General features: G+C 43.1%; 1 protein-coding gene across 5 annotated transcripts; it reads left to right on the forward strand.

Annotated features, from left to right (window-relative positions):
• Positions 1-2,059: 2,059 nt before the first annotated feature.
• On the forward strand, positions 2,060-12,507 carry mtf2 (metal response element binding transcription factor 2). Of its 5 annotated transcripts, XM_024435256.2 has the most exons (16): positions 2,060-2,282; positions 3,885-3,897; positions 4,025-4,238; positions 4,369-4,450; positions 6,061-6,156; positions 6,365-6,465; positions 6,727-6,863; positions 7,001-7,096; positions 7,218-7,286; positions 7,518-7,641; positions 8,091-8,158; positions 8,292-8,465; positions 8,593-8,707; positions 8,790-8,845; positions 8,944-9,051; positions 9,215-12,507. In XM_024435256.2, the coding sequence occupies exons 3-16, from the start codon at positions 4,146-4,148 to the stop codon at positions 9,576-9,578; spliced, it is 1,683 nt and encodes a 560-aa protein (XP_024291024.2). In that variant the 5' UTR covers positions 2,060-2,282; positions 3,885-3,897; positions 4,025-4,145; the 3' UTR covers positions 9,579-12,507. The 5 variants fall into 5 exon arrangements, with proteins under 5 accessions (XP_024291024.2, XP_024291023.2, XP_024291021.2 ...); XM_024435255.2 differs by lacking the exon at positions 3,885-3,897; XM_024435253.2 differs by lacking the exons at positions 2,060-2,282; positions 3,885-3,897 and adding an exon at positions 2,329-2,458.
• Positions 12,508-16,295: the final 3,788 nt, after the last annotated feature.

Genomic DNA, 16,295 nt, shown 5'->3' on the forward strand with positions numbered 1-16,295 from the left:
AACTTTCAAAAATAAATGATGGTGTGAATAAAACAAACAACAAAAATAAAATGTCATTATTCACAGGCCTTCCTCTGACACCGCCTGGTATTGAGGTCCTGGATGGCAGGGAGCTCAGCCCCCAGTGATGCACTGGGCTGTACGCGCTATCCTCTGTAGCGCAGCTAGCGCCTTGTGATCAGATGCCAAGCAGTTGCCATAACAAGATGCTCTCAATGGTGCAACTGTAGAACTTTTTGAGGATCTGAGGGCCCATGCCAAATCTTTTCAGCCTCCTGAGGGGGAGAAGATGTGTTGTTTGTGCTCTCTTCATGACTGTGTCGGTGTGTGTGTGGTCCACCATCGTCGTCTGTAATCAGGCCCACCACTGTCATGTCGTCGGCAAACTTAATAATGGTTTTGGAGTTGTGCACGGCCACGCAGTTGTGGGTGAACAGGCAGTACAGGAGGGGACTAAGCGTGCTGTTGCCTACCCTGGCCACCTGGGGGCGGCCCATCAGGAAGACATTTCACTGTACTTGTGCACGACATTAAAACTTGAAACAGTTTCTGAGGGAGGTGTTCAGTCCCAGGGTCCTTAGCTTAGTGATGAGCTTGGAGGGCACTATGATGCTGAACGGTGAGCGGTAGTCAGTGAATGGTATTCACACATAGGTGTTCCTCAGTGTATATTGTCCATGTCCTTGTTCAGCCACGACTCCGTGAAACATTGGATATCACAGTTCTTCAGGTCTAGTTGATAGGATAGTCTCGAATGGAGCTTGTCCAATTTCTTTGCAGTGATTGTACTTTCACCAATAGAACAGAGGATAGAGGCGCTTTTCATGTACTCGCCGACGTAGTTTCGTTAGGGCACTGGCACGTCGGTCTCTCTTACGCCGCCTTTTTCTTTTCCATGTTTTGAGGATTAGGCCCTGGTCCAGGGTGAGCAGTATGTCCTGCACCTCCGACTCAATTAAGTATGAATGTTCATCCTAATCGAGGTTAGTGATCGCTGTCCTGATGTCCAGAAGCTCCTTTCGGTCATAGGAAAAGATGACGGAAACATTATATACAAAAATTGTTTAGATTATCCATTTATTTTTTCAAAGTTGGTAGCAATGGTTTGAAAAACAGTTTTACTGCACCAGAGTGCAAAAATAAAATATCGATATTCACAAAGTTTAGCAATGTCTTTGCAAGGGGACTCTTATTTTGAGAAAAACATTTATCCGCAATCGTGCTGCCAGCATAATATCCTGGTGCAAGGAGAAAGGATTTTACAACTAGCAGCCAGCCACATACTGTATCTCACAAGGACTGCAGAAAATAAAGGCTGAGGGACGATTTTTTTGCCGACGCAAAAGCTTTGATCCCCTCTGTTTATAGCAATGGATAGCCATCATTTCCTGTATGAAATCTATCATATTACATCATTATAATTATTAGGAAATAATCATACATTAATAAATTATAACTATTTTTCTCTGTCACTAATTCAGAATTTCATGAATGCTGGAATTTGCCATAAAATGTAAATGTTTGAAAAGGGATAGCCTACAGCAGCTCGCAGTTAAAAAAAGCAACAATGTCGCAGCTATTAATTTTAACAAATAAGGAACTGTTACAATATATGAATGTTACTACCTTGTTACATTGTAACGCAGCGGTGAAAATGGTCCAGTTTATGGTTCTCAAGCGCCGACAAGTGGACGGTTGATGCATCCATATCTTTGATGGGAAGTAATATTATTTTTTAAATTCCCATCAAAGATATGGATGTATCAACCGTTTTATTAATAATGCTAATGATAGGCCATTCAACTACAGCTCTACATTTCCTAGAACTTTCCCCCCAAATTCCAGAAAAGTAGGTTAGAATGAAGTTGTGGGCTCACGACCTAGATATACAGTCAAGGTGAGACTATAAAATTAATGTAGATCATCAACGTTGGATCGCTCCTTCGACTCTAGTCTAAATCATTAAAAAAAAGGTTCAAGTTGGGTCGTGGAGGAAAAAGTCCTGCCTACATTTTCAAATGTATGAAAAAAAAAGTGGTTAGTGGCTGGTCGAGCGAACGACTCCCACAATGCACTCCCAGATCAGCGGGAAACCAAAATGGCGAATGTATTAGGGGAAAATGACCCGTTTGTTATTTTCTAAAAAACATTGGTAGTGTGTCATATTAAGAGAGGTGCATTTCAAAGAGATTTAACGCTACTCGGACACGAGGCCAAGCACCGATTACGACCGAGTATTTCAATATATGTGGCATTTTGACCCTCCGAACTGACCGAATGAGGTACCTTATCAACATTACGATGTTTTTATATTGGGGGTGTGGGTGCGCTCCAGAATCATTCCGTCTGTGATAGCTCGAGACCTGTCTGTCACTTGTTTTTAGCCTAGACAACCGCTAAGACTAATTGCATGCATGCTGCATCGAACTTACTCGTTGAACTGAGAACGTATGTGCAGGTAAATGTATCCATTCATTAATTCATCCTGGATGCAATGTCCTGACAGCCCACGAACAAAAGGAAACGGTGACGGTGCACAGTGGGATAGGGTTCGAATCGAACACCCCCATTTTAAAACCAATTAATGCTTTTTATTGAAGGACATCATGCACCAAGACTCGGTTAAATTTTCTCACAACTTGTTAGCCTGATTAATCAGGCTGTTATAAACAAGTCATTGGTATATACAGCCTGAAACTAATACCTGCAAAATCGTGTCAATGTTCTTTACAAGCCAGAATATTGAATACAATTACATTTTAAAGTTACTAGACCGGTTGTCTGTGCGGTTTCCTCTTCAACAATTAATTATATATTCTGAATCAGGGGAGGATGCAGAACAATTGACACTTGTTATGTGTGATTTTAAAATCAAAACTTTAAAAATATATTTAAAATGTAAATCTTGTCATGCTTGGGTCAATATCTAATTGACGAAAGAACCGAATATCCAGTATAAAACGAGTTTTACCTCGGGGTGCCAAACTGAACCACATACTACCGACTGGCTGGCTAAAAAGTAGGGCGAACAATACTTTCCAGTGGATATTTGTCTCAAATTTAGAGCAGCTGAAGGACAAACTGCCCAGACAACCGGTAGAGTTTAAAGGTGCCATATGCAGGAATCGCTTTGCCATTTCCTGGTCGCTAAAATTCTAATAGTTCGCCTAATTTCAGTATATGACACACAAAAAAAGCAATGTATAGAAAACCATTGTACCATCTAAACCCCTGTGCGAAAATATATATATTTTCAATACACAAAAAATATTGTGTATTTTCAGCTTGTTTGAAGTTGATGTACACGAACTAAAGTAAAAGACTAAAACTAAACGTAAGAAGGAAATGCATAGCAGTAGAACTTATTGCAACGACCCTGGGTTTATTAGCGCGGATATCGACTCTGCCGCATGAGCATGCTTTTGCGGCACAGTCGATAGCGCGCTGGACTTGGGCTAGAAGGTCGAGGGTTCGATACCTGCTCCCTGCCTGTTTCATTACAATATCAACCGCTTTCAATGAGAATGACAGATATATAACTCATATTTCTATGTGCATTTGGTTGGGTTTCCCAAATAGTTACATACTGCAGCTTTTAAATGTAATTTATTCAACCATCTAGCCTGTAAGGAACATTCATGATTTTGCAGGTATTAGTTTCAGGCTGTAAATAGCGATCAATTGTGTATTACAGCCTTGTTAATTGGAACTAACCGTTCGTATGATGAGTTACTTGGCAGCTGAGTTGACAGCCTGTCAAATTCTATGCAACTATTCTAATCTGCAACAGTTTCTCAAAAATATGTGATTTAGGCTTTCCAGTGTTTCTGTTGAAATAATCCTCCTTTATTCTGTGTCTCCCTTGAATATTTTGGCAATGTCAGAGATGCTCTCATGGTGAGACTCCACTCGCCTGTAGCTTTAATGCAATGACAATGCTTGACAGTGACACCTATTTTTTTTTGGGGGGGGGGGGTACAATGTAGGAATTAGGCTAATTCACCTCTCTCTTCCAATATGACAGAGACTCAACAGAATTAGAGCATTTGCCGGTCCACCAGCGGAAAGCAAATTCCCATCGGCAGCACAAGACGCCAGTGTCCCTGACCAGCGTCGAACCTACCGAGGATGGACATGGAGGGAACATGGACACCAACCTCAGCGACAAGTTTAAAGAGGGGCAAGAGGTCCTAGCCCGATGGTCGGATGGCCTGTTTTATTTGGGGATTATCACTAAAGTAAGCAGCTGTTTGCTAATAGGTGGAAAGTTTCCATTTGATGTTATTGTTCACATGTTCTATAAAATGCCAGTATCTTATGTCATTTTGCAGAAAAGGATCATGTACTAAATAATGATCCCTCCCTCAGATAAATAAGGGGAAGCAGCGCTGTTTTGTTGTTTTTGAAGATCGTTCGAAGTCCTGGGTCCTGTGGAAGGACATTCAGACAGGCAAGTAGTTCTCCTGCCCAAGACATGGCGCCATGTTAAGTTCTAGCCATTTTCTTTCGATAGTCAACGGGATTAACAGTTTTACGCTTGCTTGATATGTTGACCGTGCAACTTGTTGCATATTTGCCATCTGTGTAATATGCTTGTATTACACTCTAAATAATAATAAAAAAAGCCATCTGCTAAGAAAAATACATGCCTTTCTATTTTCTCCACAGATATTACCAATACACGATGGGCAGAATCCTTAGAATTTTGCCTTTAGCACGTGTAATTATTCTCCGGGCTGTACAGTTTTCAGTTAAACATGTGTTCATTAATGCCGTTTGGCTTGCCCTCATTCATTCTATCTCCGGTTGGGTTGATATCCTTGGTTGAGTTTTCTTCTATCTCCTCCGTTCAGGCCGGGTTTATCTTTTGTAATCTTGTCCCTGACAGTCAACTGACCACAAAGATTCTGGGCTCACGCCAAACGTTAAGTTCCCCACGGAGCCGCGAGACAAGCATAGGGAAGGTACTCCTCAGCTTGTATTACTACTGTGTTCATTGTTCAGTTCACATGCTAATTGGTTACACTTCAGGGAGGGGCCTAGACATTAGATGGGCATGCCTATTTCAGTTAGATGACACATGACTAATGTTTGACATACTGGAATTGGGCAATCTTTTTTTGGTCTAAGTGGCAGGAAATGGGATCTCGTGACTGTGTTATGTTGAACCTCAAATGGCACCCCCAGTGGTATTTGAGTATGAATTCTTATGATGGTAGGCCCCTCAACTGAAGTCCCTCTAAGTAGTAAAGGTTAGGGCCCTATAGAATCCAGACATTAAAACGGAATTCAACTATATTCAAAAAATGTAGGGAATCAACCAAATGTATTGATTTGCCCAAGTGTATCATAAGACATGAACAGAATGCATCTGTGATTCATATTTCTTGCAAATTTCTGTAGAGAGGCAACGAGAATTCCCTGTCTTTGTATGGCGCACGCTTCTACTGCTTTGTGTGTAGCCGTATGCGATGATGCTAATGAAAAGTCTTCTGGTAGATGGAAAGGCTTTCCCAAAAACCATCTAAATTAAATGTTGATAACAAAAAATAAAAACGATTTTATAGGGCCCTAGAAAGTTATTTTCACTGGTGTTTATCTTGTCATTTTACTCTGCAAGGTTGCAGTTGTTGCCCACCAAAAATGTCCCTTCTCTGTTTGGGCTGGATATGAATGACATATTTTAATTGATCAACTTTGGGTGAAAGCGACAGCTTATTCAATTTACGTTGGATTGGAAGCAAATGGGGATGTGTTTGTGGAGATATGACCCCATATATCCTGTGTGCACATCACATTAGTAAAATGGGGATTTCCCACCTCGGTCTCTCACACTTTTTTTTTTGTCAGTTACAAAGCACAAGTGTGAACTGTTCTGTGTTATTGAGCTCTCGTTATCGTTCGTTCTATCTCTTCAATCTCCTCCCTGAAGCTCTCCCTTTCTTGAAATGTTCTCTCTTTTCTTTGCTGTGTGATGCTGGTTGCCCGGCTGTTCCCTTTTATGAATTAAAGGGCGGTGTGCGGTTATCTAGAGGAGTGACCCGTTCTGTCTGTTTTCAGGGGACGAGGGAGGGGAGGACATGGTCTGCACAATATGCCAGGACGAGTGCTCCGAGGAGCCAAACGAGATTGTCATCTGCGACAAGTGTGGACAAGGTTAGGGCACAATCACCATCCTGACCTGACCCCTTCCTTCCTTTAACCTGACCAGGTTCAGAAATTTCACCTGGGACAAAAATGTTTGCTGGTTCATATCCAAGTTAAGGAGTCCTTGTTTATCTGTTCATTAGAGGTCCCACCTCTGGAAACACATCAATACAATAGTAATTCTCTCTTAACTGTGATCCAAACTTTCCCTTTTCAGGATATCACCAGCTCTGCCACTCCCCCGTCATCGACTCCAGTCTGATCGACACCGACGAGAAGTGGCTCTGTGGGGAGTGTGTGTTGGCCACAACAGTAAATGTACGATAACTATACAATAACTTATATTTCCATGGAAATTAATTTTGTGAGTTCAGCATGCAAGGTACACAAACCAACACACTATAATACAATACAAGATAATGCAATATGACAACACCGGAAAGTGAGCACACGCATTCACATGTCTTGACCTTACAGACTCAGAACCGCTGTGTGAAAAGGTCGGAATAAATGTTAAAGGGGGGCCACTCCAACCAATTGAGCTCACAGTCGGGTGGGTGTGTGTGTGTTCTCTGACAGAAGGGCGCGCTGAAGGGTCCCAGAGCCCAGCAGGAGATGAACCACTCTTTGCCTTATGCCCTGGAGTACCTGGTGTGGGACCAGGGCCACAAAACCAACAGCCAGCAATGCTACTGCTACTGTGGAGGACCTGGAGAGTGAGTCTCACTCACTCACTCACTCACTCACTCACTCACTCACTCACTCACTCACTCACTCACTCACTCACTCACTCACTCACTCACTCACTCACACACATCCTCTGTTTTAACCCTTCTCCCCTCTCTCGCTTTAGCTGGTACCTGAAGATGCTGCAGTGCAACAGGTGTAAGCAGTGGTTCCACGAGGCATGTATCCAGTGTTTTAAGACGCCCATGCTCTATGGAGACAGGTACGAAACAGCCCCCCCCCCCTTTTTAAAGCCTCACGATACGTCATCTTTCAGGAAGCATGTGCTGGCTACCAATGCGGTGCCAGAAAATAAACAAGCGCTTGTGCTTCTTTCTCACCAGGTTCTATCTATTTATTTGTTCAGTTTGCAATAGTGGACCGGAGTACCTCAAACGACTGCCTCTTAGATGGTGAGTGGAACTCGTGTAGAACAGATTTGTGTACGCAATGGATTGATGTTCTTCAATTGATCTATTATTTCCTGTATTGGAACAAGCAAGATCAGTGTATGGATTGCTTGATGAAACAGAAGTTCCCTCTAGGAAAAATTGAGCAATCCAATTCTATTGCACACGAATCATTTAAAAAATCATATTGAATTTTGACCGTTTTGAGCTTCCATCTTTGTTTCTCTCCAACAGGGTGGACGTTGCACACCTGAGCCTCTACAATCTGAGTGTGATTCACAAGAAGAAGTACTTTGATTCCGAGCTGGAGCTGATGACTTACATCAACGACAACTGGGATCAACTACAGCTCCGGGAGGTAGGACAAACCTTGACGCAGTTGGAGAAACATTCATTTATAGAAGTTCTCAAATATCTTTAAAAAAAAAAATTCTACACTGAACAAAAATATAAACGCAACATGTAAAGTGCTGGTCCCATGTTTCATGAGCTGAAATAAAAGATCACAGAAATGTTCCATATGCACAAAAGCTTATTTCTCTTTTAATTGAGGAGTATAAAGCCTTTTTGTGTGGGAAAAACTCATTCTGATTGGCTGGGCTTTGTCTGGGCCTTGTGAAATCCATAGATTTAGGGCCTAATGAATTTATTTCAATTGACTTGATTTCTTTATATGAACTGTAACTCAGTAAAATCTTTGAAATTGTTGCGTGTTGCGTTTATATTTTTGTTCAGTATATTTTATTTGACACAGCAATATATGAAATTCCAACCTCTCGAATGAATCTTACTATTGCCTTTTTCCAGCTTTCAGCTACTCCTCAGTCGGACCGATATGAAAGTATTCTGGAAGCACTGAATAGCAACCACAGCATGTGAGTTACACACTCCCTATGATTTCATGATTGTTCCAATCATGTCAGCATAACTATTCTCATGTACAGTCCATCCCCTCTCCTTTTCTCTCTCATTCATGTCCTCCACTTCTCCATCCTCTCTCTCTCCCAGGTTCATGTCGGGGAAGGAGATTAAGAAGAAGAAGCACCTCTTTGGGCTGAGGATCCGTTTTCCTCCGGGTCCCCAGAGCTCTGAGGTGCTGGCCGACAGAGGGGAGCCAGAGAGGGCCTCCAATGAGATCAAAATCAAAGGCAGGAAGGCTATCCAACCGCTGACCAACACCAGGTGAGACCCAACTTTCTATGAGAAACTCATTAGAAAAATATTTTTTTTTAGTTTTTGTTTGGGTGGCCACAGGTTTTAAAGTAGCAGAAGGGAAACTGATGACTCAGTTTTACAATTTTAAATCTAGTTCCAGTGAATTAACCAATGGCGTGGTGAAGAAAGCCAAGAAGAGGAAGAAGCAGGGAGGTCACTCGCTGGAGACTCTGGCCAAGCTAAGGCGCTCCAGTGAACTTTTGGCGCAGGTAACACCTTTACCCAAACTTAAAACATTTGAGGCATGTTGTTTATAAATTGAGATGTCATGTCTTTTTATTCCCCCTGAAGGATGTGACGCCACCACAATTGCTTGATTCCCACTCGTTGGATCTCTTAGCCTCTAGGTCAGTTATTCCCCCCCCCCAATTAATTTGTGAGAACAGTTGCTCAATTTGTGAAAACTGTTGAATGGTGTTGTTAACAGTGTCCCCTTTACTCCCAGCAGCAGGACCGACAGATCTCTGCCATCCTCCAGTACCTCGGACGTGGACTCCGTCGGTGCCGTCAGCACCACTGAAACTACCTCAACTAACCTCTCCAGGCAGTCCAGGTACATTCTACATGATCAGATTCACACTCAGGCTCTCACAAATTCACATGGAAAGTCATTGTACCGTTGTATTGTAGTCATTGTATGGTAGGTAATTGGGAGTCCCTCCTAAGTGTTTTTCTAATCTCTCTCCCCTGTTTCTCCCTCCCCTATTCCACCCCAGCCTGTGCATCTCCAGTAAGACGCGCACGGGCCGCCACTGGCCCATTGCCAAGCCCCCCCTGAAAAAAGACGGGGCCGGCCACGACGGGTCCCCTGCAGCCCCCAACCATGCGATTCCCCCTCAATACCCAGGCCCCCATGCCCCAGAGCCCCAAAACACCTTGCCGGGGCTCCACTCCACGGATATAGTGCACGGCCTGGGCCCAGGCGGCCAGTTGTCCCACCTCAAGAGCTCAATCAGCAGCTACTTTGGGGCGGCAGGCCGCCTGGAGTGCGGGGAGAAGTACCGCGTCCTGGCCCGCCGGGTCACCCTGGATGGCAAGGTCCAGTACCTGGTAGAATGGGAGGGCGTCACTGCCTCCTGAACGTCTCGCAGCGCTTACGTAGTTTATTACGTGTTTACACAGCGCTTATAAAGCATTATACAACGAGCGGGTCTAATCCTGAATGTTGATTGTTTAAAACCGCATTCCTGCCAGTGTCTATTCCGCAAGTTACCACCGGCTAAATCTACGACATTAAAATGCCTATTTACTCAGTTCCCCATCTGACTGCGCAATCCACTGTCTCTTCAGCCCAGCCAAGCGATTTATAAACTAGGTCTCCACTATAAAAAGCATCTAGATATTATCTAACTTTTCTTTTAGACTAACGTTTAGTTTTCAACAGTGGAGATTTGTATTAACCTTGCTGTCTGTCTCCGACATTTGCAACATTGTTTCAATATTCAAATTCGATCACCAGCTGTCGCATAGTAATGAACGTGTCAAGAATCAGGATGAGACCGGCAGGCAGCTTTTCTCAGTCGGTCGAAATCATGAATCCGCATCATTTTTATCGATATATACAAAGAGATATCAATAGAAAACAGGTAAAATGAAACTAGGTGCAGCTAGTTTGCAGTCAGTTTGAAGTTATTGTGTTCGCTGTGTTGTTGGCTAGCTCCTCTGAACAACAGTGTCCTGACAAGAGAGCACATTTTCAACGCCAGGTGAAATCGCACATCCTTAGCTGATTGTTATGGATGTATCCAAATAAATGTCACTAGAAAGCTGCTTAAACAAATGCCAATGCAGCTACTTTGTTATTCTGGCTGCACTGTTTGGCGTGACTGTAAGTTAGCCATAGTTGGCTAGCAATCAAGCAAGGGATAAGAATGTTACCAGCCAGTCTGGTAATAAAACATTTAGAACGAACGACTCGGTCGTGTCCATAGATTCAGAACAAAATGTAATGACTGCCAACCAAACCGATAGAACGGATGACCAGCCGGCTTGGGTAGCAACCCTAGATTTGTGTCGGGATTATATCTTGTGGAAGGATGAAATGGTATGAATAAATTCATAAAAGTAACGTTAATGAAAATATGTAAATCATAATTTTTAATGTTAACCTGTTGTATAAAAGTGATAATGCCCTCGAAGCCAGAGTTAGGAGGATGTATTGGCACCGTTTGCCAGCCCTTGACTTTGTCTCGGGCCTAACACTCGTGCCAATATATCCTCCAAAAAAACTGGCTTCACGGCCATTATCACTTTTAACCCTCGCCTTCTGAGAACGGGCCTCCGTGTTGCCCGGTCAGGGAGGGAGCTTGAGTTTCCCTATTTTAGTTTTTCCTTTTCGTCCAGTGATATGCTCTTTTCTGTGACTCGTTGACTTCAGTGTTTCAGATCTGTTTAGATTTTGTGAACTGAAGGGGGTGAGAGACCAGTTTAGGCAGAATGTAAAAGGGTTATATAGGGGGGGGTTTGAATGGTGTTTGGGTGCCTTGGCGCCTGACCTGGTGTGTCGAAAGTGTGCCTGTTTGCAAGTAGTTGATGTTCGAGAGGGACTCAACGACAGAGATTTGTGCTGCTGCAAACCAGTTTTATTATGTCTTATTTACTTTTCTACTTGTATTTACTCATGTCAGTGTCCAGTGAGGCGCAGTACATTTCTTTTTTTCCCTTTTTTTAAAAACAATTTGGATTTGATTGCACATCAAGTTCAGCCTGTTGTACCGTACAACCATTCTCCTAAACACGTGATAGGCGAGCTTATTAATCCACAGAGGCGGAGATGCGCGTTGTCTCCTTTCCCTCTCAGCTGAAAGTGTGTAACCTCTAGCTCGAACCTCTGCTTCATGTTCTGCAAATCATCTCACTATGAACAGTGTTATTTTCACTGTGTTATAGTTCAAGTGTCCAGATTTACTTACAGGGGTCAAATGCTTTTTTTTCTAACACATGATTCATGATTAAAACGAGGTGAATTTGCTTTGAGGGCTGAGCTTGTGAGAAGGAATGTTAAGAGTGAGTTCAAGTGTAAAGCGGTAACTTAGTTGGACTTAAGGTCTTCGTGTTATTACATTTGAAAGGTTGTGTAATGTACCTACATGTGTTCTATATGTTCTGAAGATCTAAATCATTGCTGTATTTTGCATACGCAATCTACATTTTATAAACGCCTCAACTAGGACTTTGTTCCTTCATTTCTGTCGGGCTGCTGTTGTATTTTATGACATTGATAAGTTCGTTAGAACACTGACTACAAAAAGCTCTTGGACCTTGTACTTTTTAAAACTGAATTCAGTTCTCATAGCCGCCTATGCAACTCGACCCTAAAAAATGGTTGCTTTTGTATTTCAATCACTTAACAGCAACAACAATATTTTTCTGCTTAAGTCATGCTTTGATTTGATTTCAGGTGCTATTTATTTCACTTTCTCCTCAACTGTGCACTTAGACTTCTGCTGGTACAGCCAAGCTCACCTAGAACCCACTCAGGACATGCGCAGTAACTTCACTGTATGTATAACGTGCTCATAGAACTCCAGCAAAGATGTGGAATGTAAAATTGAGGTATTAATGGGAAGGAACATTTTGTGGTGTATTTCATTGATATGTTCATAAAAAAAATGGTAGCATTAATTTAGACATTCCTATGTGACTGGTTTTGAAAAATACTGAAATTCAGTCCATTATGCTACAGGGTCAAAAATTATTTGTTTATCCAATAACATTTCTTCCACTTATCTCTGGAAAATAAAGTTTCTTCTGAGTTCCTTGTTTCATTTTAAGAGTTCAAGCAGTTAATGCCTCTTGGTGTTGGATGTGCTACGTTATTCTCAGAAAAAGCAATTTTCCCCTTCAGGCAGTGGGAGTTGGATCTTGATGTTCTCTCTATTTAAAAAATGAGTTTTTATTTGAAGCTTTTCTCCTGTATGTCATTGTGCCAGTGTTAGACCCTAGATCTTTTTTTCTACTGGCTTTGAGCAGGCTTCTTCAGCCACATAATAAATATTTAAAAGCCCTAGTTCTGAATTCATTGTTTATTTTTTCAGAAAGACTTGCAGTCTGTTAAATTGGCAATTTTGGTAGAAATAACATGGTTTCCACTGCATGTTTATGCCAGTTAGATGTATTATTTTATGAATCAGTAGGTCATCTTGACAGAAAGAAATGAATGGCATGTAACATTTACTTGAAGACAATGTAGATTAGTCATTCCGGTGATGCATTATTACCAGCTAGCTCATTAACATTACACCAGAAATACATTCTTAAAGGTCCAGTGCATTCAAACATGATTTTCCATTTCCACACAGGTTGGAATTTAGTACAAGAGCTGTTTGAAAACAACACCTGAAATTTCAGCCTGTTTTTGGTTGGATGGAGTTTTGGCCTCCCTGGTGACATCACCAGGCAGTTAATTAGGTAATAGTCCAATAGGAAAGAGTTCCAAACCCCTCTGCCAATAACAGCTTGTTTTCATTTCTCAACACAGAACACTCCCAGACAGTGCTGAGAAATTGCTCTTTCGTAGAAGCTGATTCTTTTTGCCGATTAAAAACAAAAAAAAAATCACAGTAAAGTACTTACAGTGCATTCAGCAAGTGTTCAGACCCCTTGACTTTTTCAAATCAAACTTTGTCATATGCGCCGAATACAAGTGTAGAGCTTTTTGTTACGTTACACCCTTATTCTAAAATGGATAAAAGTACCTCCCCCCATCAATATACACAATGTCCCATAATGACAAAGTGAAAACAGGCTTAGAAAATGTTGCTAATTTATATTTAAAAATGTTTTTTATTTACATAAGAATTCAGACCCTTTGCTATGAGACTCGAAATTGAGCTCAGGTGCATCCTGTTTCCATTGATCATCCTTGACATGTTTCTGCAACTTGATTGGACAGGATTTGGAAAGGCACACACCTGTCTATATAAGGTCTCACAGTTGACAGTGTATGTCAGACTACCTTTATAAAGCAAGGACTTCCCTACAGGATGCTAGGCTGAGGTATTGAACAGGAATATGTGGTTAGAGGAGGGGAGATAGTGGTATTGAACTACAATAATCTGTGTCAGATATTGGACTTGAAGTGCTGGAGAGGGTGGAGGGCCATGATAAAATGCCCCCAACATGCTCTGGGGGGGAAACGGATGAATGGAAATGCCATGTCATGGAAAATCTAATAGAAATAAACAAATCTGGTGTGCCTGAATGATGGCTGAGGGACCAGGATTGATGTAACCACAGGGAAAGAGTGCCTTGGACCTCACTGGTATCTAGTGCAATGGCAGGAATCTGTGAGTAGGAGAAATGGGAGGAGTTGACAGTAGGGAGTGATCATTACCTCATAGTATGCACAGTAGGCCGGAAGGAGGAGGAAGTGTCAGTGGATGGAGTAGGCAGGTGGGTGAAGGGCAAAGTGGGATCAGTTTCAGGAGCTGAGTGAGCAGGTGATGGCTCGGGTGGATTTGAGGGGGGGATGTGGATAGTATGAATAGCTGGGTGGGGGCAGCTACTGAGGCTATACTTTAGAGTTCAGGGAGGAGGATGAAAGCAGTCCCAAGTTGGACGGAGGAGTTTGGGGAAATGGTGAGGTGTAGGAACAGGGCATTTAGTATACTGAAAAGGATGCATAACTTCCAACAGATTCAGTATAAGCAGGCCCTGGTGAAGAGAACTATTAGTCAGGCAAAGAGGTCATGTTGGCGTCGGTTCTGTGACACCATTGAAGGGTGACACCAGTGGGGGATGATTAAGAGGATGAGTGGGGTCAGAAGGGAGTGGGATTATCCAGTGTTGAGTAGTGGGAAGGCTGTGGCAGTAACCGATGAGAAGGAAGAGATGATGGCCAAAGCGTTTGTCGAAGTGCATAGCTCGGCCAATTTGTCAGAGTAGGGGCAGAGTGGGAGAGAGATAACGAGAGAGGAGCATCCTGAAGTGCTGGGTTGGAGGGAGGATGTAAATGATGCATTGAATGCACCATTTACCATGGCAGAGGTAAAAGGGGCAATAGGTAAGGCTGGGTTAATTTCACCTGGGAAAGAGGAGGTGGGCTATGTTATGTTGTCCCATCTTAGTGATGAGGCACTGGATAAGGTTTTGGTGTTGCACAACACAGTGTGGGAGGAGGGGAAGCTACCAGGCAGTTGGAAGGAGGCAGTAGTGGTACCAATCCGGAAGCCAGGGAAGGACCCAACGAGGCCAACAAGCTATTGGCCAATAGCTTTAACATCACATGTATGTAAGATTATGAAACGTATGATTACAGAGAGGCTAACTTACTTCCTGGAGAGCAGGGGGCTAGTATCGCTACATCAGAGTGGGTTCAGGGAGGGAAGGGGAACTTTGGACCCAGTGTTCTGCTTAGAAGCAGAGGTCAGGAAGGCTCAGGTGAACAAGGAGAGTGTTGTAGCTGTCTTTTTTGATGTGGAGAAGGAGGGATTGTTATTCAAGCTTGATATTATGGGGGTAGGAGGAAGAAGGTACAACTAGATAAAGGATTTCATGTTTGGAAGGTCGATCCAGGTGAGGCTGGGAAAGTCGCTATCAGGCAACTACCTGTGGATAACGGTACACCACAGGGGAGTGTGATTAGTCCTCTGCTGTTCTCAATCATGATCAATGGCGTTTGCTCTCAGGTACAGCGGGATATTCGGAGGTCGTTATTTGCAGATGATGGGGCCTTATGGAAGAGGGGAAGAAATGTGCCATACATAGTCAGGAAGGAACAGGAAGCAATTGATGTGGTAGAGCGGTGGGCATTAATGTGGGGATTCAGGTTCTATGTAGAGAAAACACAGTTCTTTACCAGGAGGAAGGTGGGAGATGAGGTATGCTTGAGGTTATATGAGAGAAACTTGGAGAGGGTGGGGGCCTTCAGGTTTCTTGGTGTATACTTTGACACTAGACTGACCTGGGCAGAACACATTGGGAAAGTGTAAGAAGGTGCTAAATGTGATGGGCTGTCTGACGTGGAAGGAGTGGGGGGGCTGGGCGTTCCTCATTAAGGACCATGTATGTTGCATTGATCCGATCTGTAATCGACTATGGCAGTATAGCGTATGGTTCGGCAGCCCGGACATCCTTGGAAAGGCTAGATGTCACACAGAGGCAAGGACTCGGAATATGTAGTGGGGTGTTTCGTACGTCCCCAGAGGCTGCACTACAGGTGGAGATGGGGGATATGCCATTGCAGATTAGGAGACAGCAGCTGGCAATTAATTATTGAGTCAATCTACAGGGACATGGGTGTCTCATTCTGCAAAAGGGATTTTACAGGCATGCTGGGGACATGAGCGAAGTCAGAACACAAGCTTTTGGTGGGTGGGTGATACCCAGGGGAAGAAGATGGAACTGTATGGAAGGGAGTTTTGCCCAACTGTAGCTATTCCTGTTAATCCACCATGGCTCCTCCCACCTCCAGTAGTTGATCTAGAAGCTTTGGAGAGACTACAGAAAGATAGGGAGGGGGTTGATCCATCTGATTTGTTTAAGAGACATCTGGATTCTGTGTATCAGGATTTTGTGGCCATTTACACAGATGGTTCAAAAGATCCAAGGACAGGATGTACTGGGTCAGCATTTGTGGTGCAGGAATATGGGGTGGAAGTCAGGAAACGTATTACAGATCATCTGGCTGTATATATGGTGGAGCTGATGGCCATACTGTTGGCCTTGCAGTGGGTGGAGGAAGTCAAGACAGACAGAGTAGTTATTTGCTCTAATTCATGTGCAGTGTTAATGAGTCTCCAGTCCTTTAGGTCACGTAGCAGATGACCTGCTTTATGAGGTGCTACAAACCCATGG

Source organism: Oncorhynchus tshawytscha, linkage group LG10 (genome assembly GCF_018296145.1).
Source record: "Oncorhynchus tshawytscha isolate Ot180627B linkage group LG10, Otsh_v2.0, whole genome shotgun sequence".
NCBI classification, from domain to species: Eukaryota; Metazoa; Chordata; class Actinopteri; order Salmoniformes; family Salmonidae; genus Oncorhynchus; species Oncorhynchus tshawytscha.

Excerpts from the sequence above, each read along its gene's own strand:
- mtf2 (XM_024435253.2), top strand. Across the intron at positions 4,451-6,060 it reads GTGGAAGGACATTCAGACAG|GGGACGAGGGAGGGGAGGAC; the intron begins GCAAGTAGTTCT and ends GTCTGTTTTCAG. Across the intron at positions 8,846-8,943 it reads TTGGATCTCTTAGCCTCTAG|CAGCAGGACCGACAGATCTC; the intron begins GTCAGTTATTCC and ends CTTTACTCCCAG.